The sequence below is a fragment of the Crinia signifera genome, chromosome 5, assembly GCF_055691185.1.
Source record: "Crinia signifera chromosome 5, ASM5569118v1, whole genome shotgun sequence".
Taxonomy (NCBI): Eukaryota; Metazoa; Chordata; class Amphibia; order Anura; family Myobatrachidae; genus Crinia; species Crinia signifera.
The window spans coordinates 229,425,654-229,448,121 of NC_139221.1; the positions used below are offsets into that span (position 1 = coordinate 229,425,654).

The following is a 22,468-nucleotide window of genomic DNA, read 5'->3' on the forward strand; positions in this document are numbered from 1 at the left end:
GGAAGAATAGCCCCTGTGAGACGGGATCCCCTCTGTTGGAGCGTCATCCGGCGCCCCATTCTGCAGTCCAGACCATTCCAGCTTTCCCCCCAGTCCCAGTATTGGAGATATCTTCCTCCATGCTACATACTGAAAATGCTCAATGTTTGCAGGGATATTCTGCAAATATACTTTAAGAAATAAGCCCCTAAGAAGTGAGAGATATGTAAACTTATGTCACAAAATAGCTTGGGGTAGATTTTCAGTAATGACAACAAAAGAGTCGAAGGATTTTATAATGAGAATATGGAAGTAAAGCGGGCATGTAACTGGCAAATGTTGGTGAGGGAATGTAATGTGATGATCAGGTAGTGATAAGGGGAGTGAATGACTAGACATAAAAAAAAAATAAGAGACCATAGAATTACTGACAACCAATAGATGATGCGAATAATCAGACCCAGACACAATGGAGGGCAGAGGGGCAGGAGGTAGCAGTGCCCTGTGCTGCAGCAGCGCTCTCACTACGGGCACAGTGACATGTATGGCGGGCCGGCTGCAGGGGCGGGAGGGGAAGGATGAATGGGGAAGCCGGGGAGAGGGAGTGAAGGAGGCACAGAGGAGAGGGAGTAACTAACAAGGTGCACCGGGAGGGTGAGAGAACGAGGCGGCGCCTGGAGAGCAGCCACTGGGGAGGGAGGGGAGCCGGGGCCGGTGTGTGACAGGAGGGAGGGGAGCAGCAGCAGCGGTGTGTGTGACAGCAGAGTGAGACTGAGCACAACAACAGCCCGACCACATCTGACAGCAGCCGAGGCAGCGTGGCGTGACGAGGACAGCAGCTGCACATGTCACATCGGATGCGGGCGACGCCGCCGCCATGTACCCCGGCGCCTCTCCAGCAGCACGCCCGGGCTGTGGCGGAAAGTTGCTGAGCGCCCCTGTGCCGCCCGCTGTGCCCTGCATGTGAGGAGGGCTCTGTGCCATGCAGCCGGGCACACACAGGTAACCCAGGAGGCGGCACCGGGCACACACGCCATGTACCTGCGCGCTGACCTGTAGGAGGTGACCGGCCGCAGCACCCGCCGCACACTGACGCCACAGCACCCGGTGGATGCGAGGTGACCCGGACGGGTGTGTGCTGGGAATGGGCGGACGGCAAAGCAGCAGCCCGGCCTCGGACGGTCGGACAAGGGCGTACTCAGGCTCGGACATCCCTTCCCACACGGGTCGGGGGCCCATCAGGGGCCCCGGGGTTGTGACTGCCTCTTCCTCCTCCCCCTTGGCCAGGTACCCGTACATCCACAGCGGGCACGCGGCGGCGGCGGCCGGAGGCGGCGCTGGGGGTGCGGAGCACACGCCGCCAGCCTTGGGCTCCCGTAGCCGGTCTGTAGGAGGGATCCGCAGCCAGGCCCATCTCACCCAGGCCGGGCTCAGCATACCGGGAGCGGCCAGGGACTCCGGCAGCAGCACACCGGAGGAGGGAGGCAGGGAGCGGGCACCGGCTGGAGGAGGCTCCCGGTTACTGATCGGATCACTGCCCTCTCACCTCTCTCCGCACCTCTTCGGAGGTAAGTGCTGATGTGACGTCATGACGTGGGGCCCCGGGGGGTCACCAGCAATGCACGTGCATAACACCCCTACAGTGTATATATAGCCCTACTAGTGCCTGAGCCTGTAATCCACTTATGGGGATGGGTTTCCCTGCTCTGGGCATTGCTCCTGCTCCCCCTGTGTCCCCAGACCCTATGACATGCTGTATATACACAGTGTGCTGTCAGTGTTATGTGTACATTGTGTTTGTATGCAGGAGTGTCAGCAGCTTTTCCTAAAACATGGTTTAAACAATAATAAAAATAAAATGCTTTTTATTGTGTAAAAACATATATGCTTGTGTACAGTATATACCAGATGTGTGTGTGTTTAAAGAGCCAATTAGTTTAGAAATAAAACATGTCCACCTCACATTATAATAATATTGCATTTATACTGTTTCACATATCTGCATTGACTGATTCGATCTAGAATACTATGTAATGACAGTGTGGTGTTATTTATTCTATATTTCATTTTTTGTAGCACACACTACTTGATTGCCTTAAGATTAGGACTGTGCTTGTGTTTCTGTAGTAAGACGTTTATGGGTGTCATAGTTTAGTGCAGGGGACATCTTCATTGCTGATGACATGTTGCCATCCAGTATCTGATTGATCAGTAATTCAGATGCACAATGCATCTACTATAATTCTCTTCAGTGACCAGATCTAATGCACCTGCGGTGATTTACGGCTGGAACTACTCTGACATGAGATCAATAATAAAATTACATTAGAATTAAATTGTTGGTGTACTGCATGGCTAAATATTGCATTTATACAAGATTACATTATTGATCGCTGTGCGTTTCTGTTTAAGTTTTCTCAACATTTAGTACCACATACATTTTTTTGTTTTTTTAATTTGGCAAAGTCTCATGATGCACCTGTGGCCTGTTGTAAAGAAATGAGGTGTCATTAAATGGATTCGCACCAGTGGTAAGTAAATAAGGCCTAGTGCTGTGTACACACGGGGGCGATAGGGGATGAAATCGCTGGGAATATGGTCGCTGAGCAACCATATTGCCAGTGATTGGAGTGTGCACCAGCGATAAATCGCCGGGTGCGCGCTCCCGTTTTCAGCCCCTAAATGGTCACTGGTCGGAGGAACATGCTCCTCCGACCAGTGACATCCCCTGCCTCTTCACCCAGCAGTGTTTAAATTTTCATCTGTGACCATCTCTGGTCGCAGATGAAAACGGGACACGGGGCAATATGATTGCTGAGCAATATATTGCTAGCAATATATTGCCAGCGATCATATTGCCCCGTGTGTACGCACCTTAGGAGTTTCATTTTTCCAGTACTTTGTCACATGTGTTGATTGAAACCTTTGACAAACTAGTGACACAAAGACCTATTTACTGTACTCACAAATACTAAAAGCAGACTTTGCCTTAAAGTAATATAATACACTTCAGTGATACATAAACTTACATGTTTATCTTGCAAACACCTTCTCAGGTAGATATTTCATATTGGCTCAAGGCATTATTTGTAAAGGAATAGGAAACTGTTTCCACAAAGAAGAGAATACTAGGTTTTCTCCTGATTTCAATAATATATTGTTATGCAGTGGTGCGCAGTCAATTTGGCGATGTAAAGTACCTGTACAGTATTCTACTGCGATATGTGCTTCACAGGTACATAATTGAATTTGGGTACAAATGTACACATATATATATATATATATATATATATATATTATATATATATATATATATATATATATATATATATATATATATATATATATATATATATTTGCGACTTAAAAATCTTTCTTGACTTCAAGATTATTTTATCCCTTCGGTGTATTCATGTAAAGTTAAATGAAGGCTGTCAGCTTTAAAAACGAAAGCTGTAAGTTGGGATGCACAGGGAAAGGTAGGTTGTAGCAAGGCTTCTGAATGAAGACCTGCATAGCCACAGAAAAGCCGCAGCACATTTGAGCAAAACATAGTTCAGATAAACTGTTTGCTTTCTGGGCCTCTACATTGCTTTGTACATCATTCTCTATTTCCCCCATTATGATTTATATACTTGTTCTCTATATTGTGGTGCTCTATACAGGGTGAGGCAAAACATCCTAGATTTTAAAGGTTAATAACAAAAAAATTTGAATTCAATTAAGCATTTCGGTAAATAATCTAAAAGTGCGTGAAATACCGGTAGTTTTATTTTTTCCGATAAGTTTTGAATATGACATCATCCAGGTCAGTGGATCCCGCAAGGACCCCACTGTTCATGTTTTCCAGATTGTAAGCTTGCGAGTAGGGCCCTCCTGCCTCTATGTCGGTTTGTTACTACCCAGTTTGTTTTATCACTGTTTCCAATTGTAAATCGCAATGGAATATGCTACGCTATATAAGAAACTCTAAATAAATTTCCCTTCAGGTGCACTCATTACAAGCTGACACATTGTAAAAGAGCTATAGCTGACACATTGTAAAAGAGCTACATGAGGAGCTAATTTTCATGTCACTTGTAATTCCGTGACGAGACCTGGAAAATGTGGGGTTATTGAGGACCGAGTTTGGGAATTAATGCATAGTTAAAGAATATTTGCTGCACAGAGTTAATATAGAAAGAAGTGTAAATTTTACACCTTGGCAAAAAAAAGGTACGGATCAGGCAGAGAAATCCTCCCGAAATGCATGTGTTTGATGTCCTATTGGGTCCGATGTGCAGTCACGTGCGCATCAGACCTGAGTCGTAGATCGTACCTGCATGCAGCCCTGACCTCTGACTTGGGTCCCCCTTCCCGGTGGCGGGGAAAAGGGGTCGCATGCGATACATCACAAGTGAAAGGACCACATGCGATTTATTGCATGCAATCCACCTTTCCGGGCGGTTTGCGGGGATCGGATGGCCATACACTGCTGCGTTACATCGCAGCAGTGTATGGCCAGTTTTACACTGCAGGGGGTACAAATTGAAGAAGTTCAGGCAGGTTATAATTTGGGACATGCTAGCTTAACTGTAATTCATAGTGCTAACATAAAGACAGAATGTATGTGTATGTAAAGCACGTGATACTTTCCTAAAACAAATGACAGCAGGACCCATTGCAACATGCTTTGTAAATTTGTAAACCATATTACCTTGATAAATATGTTCTAATTATAATATGCCACTATATTTTAGCACTACACACTGAGGGGCCCATTTATCAATAAACACATCTTCAATGCGATCTGAGCACGATATTAGTGGAATGCATTGCAGGAGGCGATTATACCGCTGGCATGTATGAAAGTGCACATGCAGAGACATGGGCTGCGAAAGAAGTCTGTCATGTGCTCAGAGTAAAAAGACCACCTGCACCAGTGTTGGTACTATAACGCATTTGCTGTGTGATGACCACACATGCGCAGCAGCCATGACTGGTGAGGGTTCCGGAGACTAACCTAATGACGTGTAGCTCATAGTTTACAGCAGCACAACGCCATTGTCACATGGCATTAGCTGTGGGCCCAAACATTCCAGGACTTGGTATATCTAATGGCATTGCTCATAGAAACTCATGGAAGTTGGAAGTTGCTGCTTCCAGAAATGAAGTGAAAGCAGCAGATCTCAGAGAGATCTGATTCAGTCCATCCATCATACATTGGGGTCATACTAAATAGTTATGGACATACCCCGAAAACAGGTGTTTCAGGGAATATGCAATTTTATGATAAATAGGCCTCTCTCTGAGTGTGTTATTATAATGTGTAGAAGCATTGTCAGTCACCAATATTAAAGCTTCTGCTCTGGAGTTCTTCTGCAGCTCAGTGGTGCTGTGTGGCTAGAATGAGGAGAGACAGGAAGATAGAGAAATGAGCAATACAGATATCATAGAAATCTTAAGTCCACAGCTGGCCTTTCCATCTTCATTTATTTAAAATGAACCTCCTTTCTCTTTTGATTCTGAAGAATGGATGCACATTTGTGCTACACAGACACTCCGCTATCTGCCAGCTCACAGTACAGTAGCTGTGTACCAGATATTTTTCTTTGGCATTTTGTCTGCTGCTAGACACCGAGCCAGGATACTTGTTCCCCATGTTGGCAGAAGCCTTGGCAGCAACATCTGTCACCAAGAAGGCTGCAGTGATCACAAGTGAAGGAACAGAGATGGCAACAGCAGTCACTTGTGAGCATTCTGGGTCCAGCAACTAAGCTGCGATGGCATTCCAGTAGATCTTAGAAATTGAGTTTCCCTTGGTGTAATGAAATTGTCACTACTATGTAATTTCCAAATGTCTTCACAAGTGTTTTTGCAATTTTTTTTTGTGGTAAGATGGTTATGTGTGTTGTAGGGCACAGAGCTGTTTTCTAGTGCTGCCATCTGTATCTGGCTACACTTTATTTATAGTATGCCACCATATTTTAGTGTTTTGACAGTGCAGTGTCCATTTATCAATAAATACATCTTTAATGTGATCTGGGCGCAATATCCATCTTTGTCATGTGCTTGCATTGAAAAACAAATGCCTGCTCCTGTGTTTGTACTATAATGCATGTATGGTCTGATGATAATGGTTATCTATGATGTAGAGCAAATAGCTGATTTCTAGTGCAGCCATCACTGGCTATGATCTGTTATTCTGAAGTAGGTGCTTTCAAATTCAAACCCCCCCAAAAATGTCTATTGAAACAGTTTATTCTGAGGACTAAAAAGGTTGTTACCTAATATGTTTCTTATTTTACCCTGCAAACAATTAGATACATTTGCAAACTGCCCAATGTGATACCTTCCACCTACTTCTTACTTCCATATAATGGGTACATGTGCTGAATTAAGTAGCTTCTTATTAATGTATTAACAATTCATTCTGTACAAGCAACTGCAATAGTAAATGACGAGGCATGTTTGCATAGTACAGAGTATTTTGTACTAGGTGGCTAAACCCTGCCTGTTTGGGTCCGACAAGCACAATAATTAATGGGCCCTAGTACAAGTAATGAAGCACCCAAGTGTTGTTTTTGGAGTGTTGCTAGTAGGTCTGAGGACTTCCTGGGACCTCAACCCTCTATTATGTCTTCTGGGATCCAGTATTGTCACTCATCCAGAACCATTCAGTGGCAGGCCTAGAAAGGATCCCCTTGTAAAATGTCTGGCCAGCATACACCAACAGGAGGTCTGACAGGGATCCCATTCCCCTAATATATCTTCCAGGATCCAATGTTACCACTTTTGAAGTTTTCTCCCAAATCCAACCGTTCGAAGGCCCAGAACAGGCTCCCTGGTTGGTCTAACTGACTCAACCTCCTAAGGCCCCAACACCCTAATATACCTCTGGGATGCAATGTTTCCTCTCAAGTTTTCTTTCAAATTCATCAAGTGGAAGACCCCAAACAACAGTCTCCCTGGGCCAAAGTTCAGGCTGGTGCGTTCCGTCATGAGATCTGACAGGACCATAACCCCCATAAAGCTGGGCAGTTCCTAAATAGACTGCCTCACAATGGTTTCATCCAATTGATGCAGGGGTGTCCTAATGCATAATCATATAATATGATCCTGCTGAAACCTTGACAGCATTTTAAGTAGGAAGCATGTGTACGAAGTTTAGTCCAAACCCATCAAGCCATGTAGGAACCTATGAAGAACATAAATAAATACATACATACCTTAACTTTTTATATGTATATGCAGGGCTGGATTATAATGGGGGCACAGGGGGTCAGTACCCCTGGGCCCCCTCTATCTAGCCGGTGGGTGGTCTATTTGCGGGACTGTCCATGCGCTTGTTAAACTAAGTCCCACAAGCGCCCCTCAGCTCACCGCGTCCAAGTGCTCTCTCTTTTTCCTCCTGCAATCCCCTTTAATCCTTTAAGGCACCTTGATAAAGACCCTGAGAGGGTAGAAACGCGTTGGCGGCAGCACCTTGGAGTTTTGTCGGATCACTGCATTCACAGAGAAGGATTAAAGGGGATTGCAGGAGGAAAAAGAGAGAGCACTTGGACGCGGTGAGCTGAGCGGCGCTTGTGGGACTTAAGGCCCCCTTACATTTGTCCGACTTGTCATAACGACAAGTCGGACCCGATTGTCCCAGCAGCTCCCCGGGAGGGAACACATGCGATGGCACTTCATGTGCCAAGTTTTGCATGTGATGAATCGCATGCGATTTATCACATGCCACTGCCGGGGAGCTGCAGGGACAATGGGAGCGGGGGACAGCAGCAGGAATATGCCCGCAAACAGAGAGTGGGCAGGGGGGGGGGGGGGTCGGGGTGCAGGGAGCCGGGCAGGAAGCCGCTGGGCAGGGAGCAGGGGGGGCGGCGGCGCAGAGTACCAGGGAGCCGGGCAGGAGAACACGATGCAGCAGCAGCACTTCCAAAAAAAAAAAGAAAAACCCCATACAAACGAATAGGAAGCCATTGATTGGCTGAGACCTCTCTCAGCCAATGAGCGATTGGCTGAGAGAGGTCTCAGCCAATGAATGGCTTCCTATGCGTTTGTATGGCCCTTTTTTTTTTTGAAGTGCTGCTGCTGCAGCGTCTTCTCCTGCCCGGCTCCCTGGTACTCTGCGCCGCCCCCCCTGCTCCCGCTGATGCTGCCCGGCTCCCTGCGCCTGACTCTGGTAGGTCCCCTGTTGTGGGGGAGCACGGCTCCGGGCAGCACATAAGATTTAGCAAATCTTATGTGCAGCCCGTCCGACCTCCCATCTCCGATCCGATGCGTATGGGGCCGCGCATCGGGTCGGAGGGGATGTCACCATATGCGATTTGGGACGATTTCTCGGCCCGATTCATCCGATTTGGGCAAAATCGTGCCCAAATCGCATAATGTAAGGGGGCCTTTAGTTTAACAAGCGCATGGACAGTCCCGCAAATAGACCACCCACCTGCTAAAAAGTAACCTGACTACCAGACGCGGCGAGAGCAGGAGGCGCACAGCTGATTGTAGCTGTTTGTGATCTGCGCTCCGTAGTGAGGGACGTGCTGGAAATCTCTCTGGCGCCTGCATTACTTACCGCAAGTGGAGTCAGCGATACTGTGAGGCAGGAGAAACCAGGGGTTGCAGTGGCAGAGCAACCTCTAAGTACAATATCTCTCCTGAAGAGACGCCCCCCAACCAAAAGGAGAGGTCCCTAACAGTCTTTACAGTGGAAGGGTGAGAGTGTTCTCCTTTTTTTCTTTTTTTTTTTTCTATTTTCTTGCTCCAAGCTTTTGAAACGGTTACTATAAGACTGTGTTCAAAAGCCTCATAGGAGATACCCGGGAATAACAGCTTTCCCTATGATACTATTGTTTTTGGCATAGCATAGTTACCCAGAAAAGGTCTGGTTTGCTACATCAAAAATCCCCAGTTCCCCAATGATGCAGTGACTGTGTTAAGTGAAGAATATCTTTGCATTTTTATTGTATATGGAAGCCGTTTTTTTAGATGTGGAGTTTTTCATGTTTTTTTTAATGAATACATTTTTTGCAAATGTTTAAAGAGGAGTGGACTGCACTATTCATTGGAAACAAGGACCATCCAGTTTATACTGATCCCAAGGGTCTAGCGCTGTGTGAGAGCCTCAAAAAGCTTTGTTGATTTTTCCAGTTTTTGTCTAGTATACAGTTGTACTATCGTTTGAGGATAAGCAGCTGCAGGACTTTTTTGTTTTGGCGCTTGAGAAGTGACTTTATCAGTTTGTGTGGCATAATTTGTATACATATGTGCAAACAATTAATAATAAAAATTGTTTTGGGGAAAAAAAAGGCGAAAATGCACACCTCTAGTTTATAGCATTCATGGCCACATGTAATTGAGTCCAGCACTGCTCTCTTTGAATATACAGTAAGGAGACTCTGCAAACCCCGATCTGTGTGCACGGGACTCTGCTGTAATAAGGGTTGCTGGTGTAATTGCGGTTGAGAACTGGAGGCATGGGGGCCACTATTGTGAGAGTCTTAAGGTGTGTACACATGGTGCAATATGGTCGCTGAGCAATTTTGGCTTATTTTCACTCCGTTATAGATCACTCAGTGATCATATCACACAGTGCTCCGTTTTTACCAGCGACCTTTTAATTTCACCTCACCTCATAACATGGAAAAGTTTCATACGCCAGGGCATGCTCCTGCAACCAGTGGCCAGTACAGGGCAGGTTGTGGGAGCACACCCCTCGCGATATCGCCCTGAATACATGGGAATATGGTCGCACAGCGACCAGTTAGCCAGCAATTCTGGCTAACATCACCCCGTGTGTACAGAACTTCAGTTTTATAAGATTGTTTAATAAGTTTAAAAAAAGGTAAAACATTCTGGTACTTCCTCATCTTTGCGGGCACAGCTTATGCCAGTTATGTTAGCCACTTTCAGAATAGTATCATTGTCCCCTCGCGGGTTCGCTTCGCTCGCCACAACTTTACTAAAGGTAATAGATGGTGGCGTGGACCCAGAGTGTGGTGCGGGTTACGCATAGCGTAACCTGAGGCCGCAAGATGAGGAAGTACTAACATTCTTTAGTCTGCTTAATCCATAAACAAATAGTAATCATCTGGTATTAAACTTTTGATTTTTTTTATTAAAGGGTCTAATAAAAAACAAAAGAAATAAATGAAAAACATTAAAATATGAAATATGCATTATTGTAAATCATTGTACAGGAATTAATATTGGCAAGATATATTGACAGATTGCTCTATGTAGTCTGCCCATTTATTTTTGTGCTTCATAGTCATTTTCTGGCTTTAAACTTTAATCCAGAATTGCCCTCTGTTATTTCCAGAATGTTTACATGTATATTTAGGCATATGGGAACTGGAAGACATCCCAACACAGTCAGTTGTATTCTAGTGTAATGCAAATATGTTAAACTTTTACTTCATCTACACTTTAGTAAACCAAGTACAATGCATTTAGTGTTTTAATCTTTTAATATCATTTTAAGATTTTGAAACCCATGAAGTAGTTCTCCCATGTTAAGTGCCCGGTACTCTGCAGTGAAGGACTGCACCTAGCATTCGCGTCCAGCTCCAAAGCACTGCTTTACGTGGAGGGTGCATGTGAGCAGAAATCCGCGCAAATGGCGGCATCAGTGCTGGTCACCAAAACAAATGAAAAAGTCCCCAACCACTTCACATTGAAGATAATTCTCTGAAATGATTGAAGCACTATTCTTCGCTGGATTTTGTGCAGTTTCTACAAATTTTAATTTGACTACAGTACTTACAGAAACCTCAGAGTCCAGTTTAGAAATGCATCTGTAATATTATATTGTGAGCAATGGCTTTTATGGTTTATCCTCCTACTCTGATAAGTGTTGGCTTTGGTATTTGCTGGTTAGCATATCCCAACCTAAACCAAGGACACAATATGTAAATATGTGTAAATACACAATACAATATAATGAGTGTATTATTTTTTTGTGATCTTGAAAGTTGTGTGCAGCATACACCTGTTCTGCAAAACTGTTTAGTAGTATAAACCTACTATAGACTAGGCAAGTCATAATTCTATAAGGTCGTGCCCCATGTAAGGGACAGAGTGAAGGGTCAAGATGGGCGTGGTTGAATGATGTCAGTACTGTGGTGGGTGTAGGTTAGGGGAAAAGAGAAATTATATCCCAGCATGTTTCAACATCAGAACGCAAACCCATCAACGAGGTTTGCCAGGACACACTGGCAAAATGTTAATAAAGAACAGAACAATCCCTGTTCCATCTTTCATTAGCATGCATTAGGTGGATCGTGATTTATTTATTTACAGTTTCTTATATAGCGCAGCATATTCCGTTGCGCTTTATAATTGAAGACAACAGTGATTAAACAAACTGGGAAGATACAAACTGACATGGAGGTAGGGGGGCCCTGCTCACAAGCTTACAATCTATGTGCTGCTCTGTCAGCAATATAGGCCATATGCCCATCTGATGGGCCCAAACGGGTCCATATTGCTGTGTGTGTTCCCAGCTTTCGTTTATGAAATGTAACTTTAGAATTATTGCTTCACCACCTTCACTAATAATTCAGTTATGGAACTCTGTTATTTTGATTGCCTAGAGCTCAAAGTACAAGTTGTCGCTCTATTATTAGCGTAGCTTTTTTGTCTTGTATTTATTAATGCACAGTGGTATGTTAATGGTGGTTGTGATAGATAATTCATCTAACACATTAATGTTAAGTTACTCTAAAAGTACTTTGTGGATCATGATATTTGTTCACCAAATCTGAGAAACTACATGGCAAATTCTGTACACAATCTCAGAAATATTATCCAATGTCATGCTTTACTAGTGTTCATTCTAGCACCCGCTATCTTTGAAAACCCATGCAGTTCCTGTTCCCTGCTTGGGGTGTCGTTGTCTGCTGTGGTGTTTCTAGCACAGGTCTGGTTTGCATATCAGTGCTGATTTACAGACCACACTGCTAGAAGCAGTACAGCAGACTGTAGTACAGCGCAAATAATCTCTGTACTGTGACATACGCTTTATGTCCCAGCGGTTATAATGTATAAATATCCCAGTTCCCCCTACTATTTTATATTCTGAGCAGTACATTTTTTACATACCAACTGCGTATCTGTGTTCAGTTTTAGAGAAGTATTGGTTTATAAATAATCCTTCCTGGCAGACAGGCTTTCACTTATAGACACATCATGTGTTGAACAATGTGGATTCTGATCATATGATCTGTTTACTGCATACATAAAGCAAGCATGGGCAGTGTTTATTTACCAAAGGCCCTTGAATATTGGCCAAAAATAGTGGTACTCTCCACCAACATGGTTGAGTTAGACAATTTTCCCTTTTCTTATAGTTATATGTTATGTCATGGCTTTTCACTGTGACATCATGATTGTACTTTACCGTTGCACTTGCTACATTGTTTAGTTTTTGTTTTCATTTGTGTTTTATGGGCTTCAACTAGTTGGGAGGTAAAATATGTATTTTTTAACATTACTAGATGTCTGGTTTAACCAGTGAAGAATGACGTAAAGACTGTACCATATCCTATTTGTTTTTAGCCCACATTTAATTCTAATTCTTTCTATTTTGATGGTTTAGAGACCAAATATTCCCCAGTGTTTAAGAATGACTGTAAGCAACATTTGGGTACCAACATTCCTTTTTTTTGTATGACTAAGACTACTGTCTGTAGGTGCTTCGTCTTTAGATAACACTACAGGTTGAGTGATCATACGCAATAAATCTTTCATCCCACCATTCCTTTCTTAATTCCTTACAGATTAATTCTGTTAAATAAAGTAAGGATTATTCTGGTTGACATGCCAAGCTTCAAAATTCGCAGCTTAGCGTGTCAGTCAAACGCCCTCCACCGCCTGCACTACCGGCCTCCCCCTCACACGCCGAATATCCCTACACGCATGCAAATGGATGTTTTGCATATACATCCATTCGCAGCCTTGCATGCGGGGACAAAATCATTCTATGGTCGCTGACTGTCTAATGATTTTGGAAGTGATCCAGACCTACTGTAAGACAGCTCTGTGGTGTCTTAGGTCTGTGTGCGCCCTATGCAGGAATGTCAGCCCACCCCCTGCACCCGCATCATCGTGAAATGACCATGGGAACGCCCATGCTGGGAGTTTCCATGGGCGCAGCCCTCTGTCCGCACTGCTAGGTGCAAATGGAACGGCGAACAAGCAGTTTGCCACGCCCGCTTGGACCAACCGTCTGCACATGCACGTAAATGCTTATGCGCAGATGCTAAACAACGCTCTGCCGTGCGAACGGGCGGGGGAGCGATCAAATCAGAACAACACCCATAAAGTGTTGGAAAGGTGGATCTTTGGTTTGGACTGTGTACTGTTTTCCACTGGGACTTTAGAATGTGTTTTCCAGGGACGCCTGGCTTACCTTTACCCTTTTCAAGGTGACAATACCACCTGGTAAGGGGCTTGCTTACTATTTGTCCCTATTTTATTGTTTGTCTCTGTATATATATTTTAAATAATATAGTTTTACACAATTTGAAGCCTTTTTTTGTCCCACATGACCAATGTCAGGAATATATATATATATATATATATATATATATATATATATATATATATATATATATATATATATATATATATATATATATCCATATTGCTGATTGAAACTCTTTTTGTTTGTTGTTTAACTGTCCCTGTAATGCTGATTGAAAAATGTATACTTCTGTGGATAATTATTATTCCCAGTTTTTCTTTAATGGTGTTCCCATATAGCCACACAGCATGCTCTTCTGCTTATACCACTTTGACTTCAGTTACGCTGGTTTTCTTCCTATCTCAAAATCTGTTTGGCTTCCTTGACAAACTGTTCTTTAAGAGATCATAACCACTTAGTTATCTATGTGCTATCCTTTGTCATCTGATTACAGAATCAACTCACAATTTTCAGGAAAAGCTAATTAAAAAAAAAAAAGCTATTCCCTTGGCACTCTTATTGCTTGACAATCTGTGGTTAGCTGTTATGAATGCATCTATGAACATTACCGACCTAATAGAAGATGACTGGGAAGTGGTGATAATTGTATTACTTTGGCTGGGCTGATTGATGCTCCTTACATACAATATTTCATACCACTTGGGCTACAGTACATGGAGAAGATAGATAAGGGTTTGTTTGATTGTGCTATGGACCTTTGGGTGTTTTTTTTATGTCAATAGAATTGTAATGTCATTATTTGCCTTCATTATATTCTGTTCTAGTTGAATTAATGACTCCTTTATCTTGAAATTACATTTGGGTAGATCAGTGATGGGCAACAGGCATGGTATTCTGCTTTTAACTGCTTTGTCAGATTTGTTTGCTTTTGTTTGTAACACTTGTTTAAATGCCTGCTGATATTACAGATAGATGTCTTTAAACTGTTCTAACATGTAAAAGAAAATATTAGTAATATGAAGCCCTTTTGGAGGTTAAGGTGCACTTTCACTAGTCTGATTTAGGCCTTTTTTCATCAGACTTTGCTGGATCGGACCAAGAAATCGAATGAAAAGTGTGAAATTGAATGTGTTTTGTCGACGATTCCGATCCGATGGTCCCCGTGCGCATCGGATCTAAGCAGGAGATCGACCTGCTGCACCAAGGATCTATTGGATCCCGCAGCCATGACTGGTATCGCGTATGATACATCCAATATGTCCTTTTGCATTGGATGTATCGTCTGCGGTCTGTCCGCCTGGGAGCTGCCAGGTGAATTGGCGGTGTATCGCATGCGATTCCTCGCAGTAGTGCATGTGCAAGTTGACCATGCAGTCCATGTGAGCAGGATTTCAGGTGTGGAATAAAAGTTGTACAGTATTTAGGTTGACAGTCAATCGGTCAATATGCATTAGGTTGACAGGTACAAAAAAGTCGACAGTGGTTAATGTTGTACAAAGGTTGACATGATAAAGATCAACAAACCAATTTGATCAAATTTTGTATGTCTGGTAATATGTACTCACCATCAGTAAAAAAGAGTATCCCCTCATTTCGCTCACTATGCTCCAGGCAAGGGGGCTCGCTCGGCTACCACTGCACTTGCCACAGGTTACTATTCCCAATCGTAGTTCACATGGATAGGTTCTCATGCAAATGTTGGGAAAAAATGTATCATTCATTTTCATGTCAACATTGTTTGAACCTAGCAGCTTTTTGTACCCGTTGACGCTGTCCACCTTTTGTACCTGTTGACTGTCATACTAGATGCTATCTGTTTTTTTTGACTGTTACTGGACTGTACTGCATTCTATCTTGAATTCCTTTCATATAAGCTGTGTGCCGAGATTTGAAGTTGTCAGGGATTAACCACTTTACTGGCACGGTAGTATGGGTTGCAGTGGCAGCCAGCTGAGCTTTCACTGTCTGTCCCTCAGATATAAAAGAAGAAATCCGATCATCACATGTGTAGAATGGATTTTCTGTTGCTGCTCTGGCCCCCCCCGGCAGTGATGGTGTGGTCTGTGACCGCAGGCAACACTTCCAAAAGCTTTCTCAAGGATGCCATGTGAACGGCACTCTGGGGCGTATGTGCCAATACTGAAGTGTGAGAAGGGGAACATATTTCTCCCCTGAGCATTGTTAGGTTGAAGATCAGCTGCAGTCCCCCCTGATTCACACACTGCAAGATGGGGCAGGAGTGGGTAATGCAACTGGGGCTGAGGGTAATTTATTGGCACTAGAGTTGTAGTGGTGCTGGAGAAGATATATCGCCCACAGATCATTTATTGGTCTGGGGAGGGGTGTTAGGGCATAGGTTTACATACACACACAGACAGACATATGGGGCTTAGTGCACCACAGTGTGTACTTTATACCAAACGTATCATGTGAATATTTTCAGCATGGTGAGATTATTGTAGGGATTGCATGGTAGACTGTGATCTGCCCGGTTGTGTAATTCTGTCAGTGAAGACAGGGCTGCATGTGACACATGATGTAAGGAGTAAATCACATACTGTATAGTATACCAAGATTAGATAGTGGAATCCGCATTGGCCCTGATTCAGACCTGGCTGCAGGGCTGCTAAAAAGCAGCCCCTGCGAATAGCTGCAACTCCATTCGCAGTCACTCACCATAAAATTATTTTTCCTGTATGTGCTGCTTGTGCATAGCCCACGACCTACTCGGCGGCTGCGATAAAACAGGCTGTCCAGGGCCGGAGCTGATGTCAGAGGCAGGGGCGTAGCGCCAATTTTTGCGCCCCCCCGCCCGATAATATCGGCGCCCCCCTCCCTTCATAAATATAGCCCTGTTCTTACCCTGCCTCCCCCGCCGCGTCTATATTCAGCCGGGATACATTATACATTATACAGTAAGTAGATGGTCGGAGGGCAGTGGCTGGTGCCAGCACCCGGCGCCCACTCAGCCCCCGCTCCACCAAGCAGCATCGGGGGCTGCCTTACGATAGCTACGCCCCTGGTCAGAGGCCATCCCTGAAAACCGTTCCACGCCTGCGTTTCTTTCCTGACACTACCAGTAATTGGCCGATTGCCACACCCAAAACCGCCTGTCAATCAATGCGTATGGCCAGCAAAAAATGAAGACTTATTTTCGCAGAAAAGGCCTTGTGCATGCGCGCTATTGGATCATGTGCATCCGCAGTCAATCGATAATCGGAATTTGAATTGGCAGCTATTCCAACAGGTCTGAATCAGGCCCATAGTGCACAGAAGTACACAATAGCGATGTAGTGCTGTTATCAAAATAGTACCAGGAAACTGTGACGTACAGTAAAACTCTATAGGAAGATAAGTTCTTATATACAACTTGTTTTTCTAATACTTACTTTGATAAAATGATGAATTCCAATAAATAAATATAATCTAAATGACGCAAATGAAAAATGTAAACTTGTACGTAAATGATCCAGAGCTGGAGTCTTCTGGCAGCTGATAACATCAGGGCTAGCCTTCTCTTTGGTCAGTGGATGGCAGCTTTTGTCTAGCACTGCCATTTGTAACGGCATTAACAGTTATCAGTACATAATCGATCACTTACCACAGTATAACTAATTAATGTGCACCATCGATTGCAATGTCCAGAGGTAATTACCTGTCTGCATCGCAAGTGCTAACATTACTGCATTATTGCTGCCCTGTGCCCTGAACGGTTATTGTGATTAAATTGACATACTGTTTTTATACATTTTGTATTATATGCATTCGATATCCACACTGTTGTGATATGAGTTTTAATATAGGACATATACAGTAGCGCACATGTTATTTTCAGCTTTTGTTTTTTAATGACTAAGCTCAGTTTTAAAATTGCTTCCATAGTCTTAAAATAGACATTTTGGAAACGCTAGTAAAAATTTACTAACATTTCACAGATTGTTGTAGGCTTTACAGTGTGTTTAATCCTTAAAAAAGTAAAAAAAACCGGTGTTCTGAAAAACATTACCCCAGAGGAGCTTAATGCAATGGCACTGGGTATAGAAAGACGACCTAACAATTTGTAAGTGCAAGATACATCCAAACCTGTGTATGGCCAAAAGAATGAGTCTTTCCATGGGTATACATAGTATGGAATATATGGTTATTCAAAGCATAGAGGCATTCAAGCAGCACTCTATCAGCTTCATTTCATTGGCAAGGCTACACATCTCGCATTTGATTTATGTTCCTGCTTTACAAGTCAGTGGTTTTCAGGTTTTCTGATAGGTCATGATTTGATAATTGCAGTCTGTGAAAGCATGTAGCATTGATGCAGCAAAATAGATGAATTCACCTGTGCATGTTTTGATACCGTAAATCCACTAGACATGGCCTGTTGGGGATACTTGAGTATTGGAGTTGAGAACCAAGGCTCTAAATGATTTTACTTAGCATTGTGGGGAAAAAATTTTTATAGTCATTATTCACACTTTAACTGTAATAGTGGGTACACACGGTTAGATATGGAATTCGATATGGAAGTTGATTAGATTTTGATTCAATTTCTACTATAAAGTCTTGCCTGGAAAGACAAATTTTCTTTTCGATTTCCACTAAAAGTGAACGCGTATCGGGATTGAATTTGGAAAAACCATTTGATGCCCATTTTGATTAGATTTTGCTTCTATATACAAAATCGAATAGAAAAATAGTGGAAATCTCACCATGTGTACGCTCTATACATTTATACTACAGTGTTGTATTGGACAAATCTGTAGCAGTGAATGCATTTATGTTTAATATACACCCTTTATACCAGTGGTTCCCAAACATGGTCTTCAAGAAGACACTCCAACATTCCCGTTTTTAGGGCTATCCCTGCATGTGTACAGATGGTTTAATAAAACTGACAGAGGAGCTTATTTAAGTCACCATTGCCTAAGCATGGGTATGTTTAAAACCTGGACCGGTTGGATGCCTTGAGGACCGTGCTTGGGAACTCCTGCCGTATACACCTATCCTGCAGGTCATTTTATACAAATATTTTTAGTAATGATGTGGATGTTGCAAGGTTTGTGTGCATTAATTCAGTATTTTGGATATGGGACACTCAGCCTGAATATCCATCTTGCTTTGAACCCAGATAAATAACGGGTTAAAATGCAACTGGATCCTTATCACAATGCAGTGTTATTGCCCTTGTTCTTTAGACTAATTTACAACCTTTGGTTTGTGATTTAACAGCTGTGTCCTTATGTCTAGGGGGAGTTTCCGTGAAAAAGACCTTTGAGCTCTGTCTACAGCAATCACTTTGCTACTTACCAATGCTAATCCTTTCGTATCTACAGCTTTGCATGCAGCACAATACTGTATATAAGCTATTGTTTCAGCAAAAGAAAACGAGTAAAGGTAAAATAACAAGTGAAACAGGGAGGGGGGGGGGGGTGTCGATCCTAATTAGCTGCAATGAATTTGCATGTTCAAATCATTGCAGCAGTGGCTGCACTTTACGGCAGCTGGAGTTCACAGAAAAGTGCTTGCTGACCCGTAGGGTAGAGAGCAATTTTCAATGAATATGGACTGAAACCTGCCTGTGAAGGGGGTGACAATGGGTGCCATGTCCAATGTTTAAATGACGTGGCAACAGCACCTTTCACCCTTCGCATTGAATATGATCTAGACTAGAGTGTTCTGGCTTGGTGATGTGCCAGTGGGAGAGCTCTGTGTGGCACAAACACCAAAAGTACAGTAAATGCTACTGTTATGGTGCATACACAATGAGTGATTTGGAAAGTTGTCCGCCCCGCTGCTCATCTGCTGGCAATACCAGCAGGAGCATATATCGGCGATCACCAATCATCGCCGGGCCGTACACACTTGGCAACTTTTGAGCTCAAATCACCCAGTGTGTATGACTGATGAAAATGCAAAAATAAGCTCTCTGGTGGCTTCAGGCAGTTTTACTTGTGTGATGTCCTGAAAGCTGGCATTGGATTCTGGTATTATTAAAACCATATAATTTTGGATTATTGCTAAAATAGGAAAAACCTTTTTAAGATAAATGGCCTAATTCAGACCTGATTGCAGGACAAATTTGTGTTCAAAATGGGCAAAACCATGTGCACTGCAGGTGGGGCAAATGTATTGCCAGCGATATTGCACTGTGTGTACACAGCTTTAAATGGAGCACTATGTATTTTCTGCTGCAGCAACATAGTTTCACATGCTGTCATTTTATTTTTTGGCAAGTCTGTTTTTTTATGAGCTTTGGAAACTTAATAGAGATAATTTACACTAAAAATAACAAAAAGGTAATTAAACACTAATCGATGAAGTTAATATTCACAGTCATCACTTTCTGAGCCAGTTTATGGTACCATATAAGCCATTGCCTCTTATGGCGTGATTGGATATTCTCTGAATAGCTGTAATTGTGGTAGGAGGAGCAATTTGTCTACATGCTTTTATTGCCCTTGTTTGTACACGTAAAATCGGTGTATTTAAGTTAGTATGTGAGATTTTTACAGTATTGCTCCCGATCTCTTTACTAGTGTTCCTGCTAGGCAGGGAAGTGTGTGGGGATAATAAATATCACCACCAAGTGGCGCTGCTCCTCTCAACCATGAATATCAAATGAGGCAATATTTGGGAAAAATCGGAAAATCCTTCTTTTAATAAAAAGGTCATATACAATAAAAATGCGCATACACATTAAATTACACACTCAAATAGGACATACAAGTCCTATATCCGAGCACTGTATTTTTGCCATAGTGCAATAGAAGATTCGCTCCCAAGTATGGGAGACAGGCTCCAGGTAATTGCTCCACCCCAGGAAAGTCTGAGTCCACAGTGGGGTATTTGTATTCCAACAGGCTGGTGACTGGCAGTGTTGTGGGGCTAGAACGGGCTCCAAAACGCGTTTCTCCGCCTTCTTCTCAGCGGCTACCTCAGCTGATACCCCACTGTGGACTCAGACTTTCCTGGGGTGGAGCCATTACCTGGAGCCTGTCTCCCATACTTGGGAGCGAATCTTCTATTGCATTATAGCAAAAATACAGCGCTCGGATATAGGACTTGGTCGTCCACTACCTTTTACAACAGGAATCCACAGATTGATGCGGGACTGGTAAATATTGCTCAGATATACACCTGATACTGCCTCTAAAAAACACTGCAGCCATATAAGCCTAACAGCCAGCCCATGCCTTGTATGTTTTGTGTTGTATGTCTTGTATGTCCTATTTGAGTGTGTAATTTAATGTGAATGCGCATTTTTATTGTATATGACCTTTTTATTAAAAGAAGGATTTTCCTATTTTTCCCAAATATTGCCTCATTTGATATTCATGGTTGAGAGGAGCAGCGCCACTTGGTGGTTATATTTATTATCCCCACACACTTCTCTGGTTATCTACACAGGGATACACATACTCCCTGTATATGTGGCAGCAGCTCCACCCTACTGCATAAAGATTAAAAGGGTTTGAATCCCCCCTGTCTAACAGCCAGCGCTACTGAGTGACTTGTTCACTCCCCCTTTTTCCTGCTAGGCAGTTTCAGGGCGGATGCTTGCCTTGCCTAATTTTAAAATGACTAAAATGTGCCCCCCCGCCTTGTAGAGGCACCTTTCTAAAATAGCCTATCCTCTGCCGCACCCACCAATAGGCCTCAATGTCCAGTTGGTGGGAAAAGTTGTGGTTTAGTGCTCTGCAGCGGTGAATAGATTGCAGTCACATTAGCATTGAGAGCTTGGGAGCAGCCCAGTATCTCTATAATTGCTGGGCATGCCTATGATACCCCTTTCACACTCGCAGAGCTGGGTCATAACCGGGAATGTGTTCTCGGATGCTTCCCGGGAATGTGTGCTTCCACACTGCACTCAGACCTGGGATCGACTCGGGACTGCCTAATTCACACTGATCCTGGGAAATCCCGGCAAGTACATATGCATGTCATTAAAAATGGACTCATGGGCTCGGAAAGATGACATCAGCATTTGTGAGCCCAAGAAAGCTCCAATCATCAGCTTTTTTAAAGCTCCGTGTACCCAATCCCGGGTATAGGACCATTCACACTGACGGAATCCCGGGTCAATTCTGGAATCTACCCAGGTCAGGACCTGGGTAGAAATCCCTGGATGTTCATCCCGGGATATTCTTTCAAGACCCTTTCACACTGAGCTAAATCCCGAGTTGATGCGCGTTCATGTGCAAAAACCCGGGATATTTATGCAAGAGTGAAAGGGGTAAAAGAGTGACGAGAAGGGTGTGTTATGAAGACACGCCCCTGGTGGCCACACCCCCTTTTGGACACGCAATCCTTTAGCACGATCACCTCTTCAGTTTCCTAGATGGTGCCATGCCCACTGTTCATCCTAGACTGAACACTATTCACCTTTCTCTTTTCATGGCAGTTGTGGATAATCTTGCTTCTTGAGGGAAAAAAGAACCATAAGAAAATACTGATACACTTAAACGTTTAAACTTCAAGTAAGAATATGAAAACTATATTGGATGTTGTTAGCATGTCAGATACTTGATCTTTCAGTCTAACAGACAATTAACTGTTCATCTGGTAAATGACCAGCGATTGTAAAGGTGTGTATACAGTGCCAATGTAGGAGCGTTAGCTCAGTGTTTTTCAACCACTGTGCCGTGGCACACTAGTGTGCCTTGAGCTGTTCTCAAGTGTGCCCCCAGATCTAGAGATGCCCAAACAAGTTTACAGCCACCACCAGTTCAAGTGTTATTTACTGGTCTCTTCTTTTCATTTAAAGGGCCGATGTATTTTATTTGTGTTACCTGTGGGGACCAGTGTGATTGTTTTTTATATGGGGGCAATAGGTTTGGTTTTTTCCTGTGGAGGCCAATGTGTTTTGCCCTGTGGGGATCACATGGTGTGCCTTGGCAATTTTAAAAACTTATTTAGTGTGCCGCAAGGTAAAAAGGTTGAAAATCACTGCGTTAGCTGATAAATGGCTTATGTCCTATCTTCTGTGCAGCACAGCCCTCCATCTGATCCTCATCGAGGACCCAATTACCTCACTGCTGCTTCCTAACTGATACATATCGATCGGATGATATATATATATATATATATATA

At 43.3% G+C, this 22,468-nt stretch overlaps 1 protein-coding gene across 1 annotated transcript in view; it reads left to right on the top strand.

Annotated features, from left to right (window-relative positions):
- The first annotated feature begins 680 nt into the window (after positions 1-680).
- The window catches only part of ZNRF2 (zinc and ring finger 2), a 108,069-nt gene continuing 86,281 nt past the window's right edge, over positions 681-22,468 (top strand). The window contains exon 1 of the mRNA XM_083188623.1: positions 681-1,547. Coding sequence (XP_083044749.1) covers positions 1,091-1,547 — 457 coding nt within the window. The 5' untranslated portion in view covers positions 681-1,090. The remainder of the gene's footprint in view (positions 1,548-22,468) is intronic.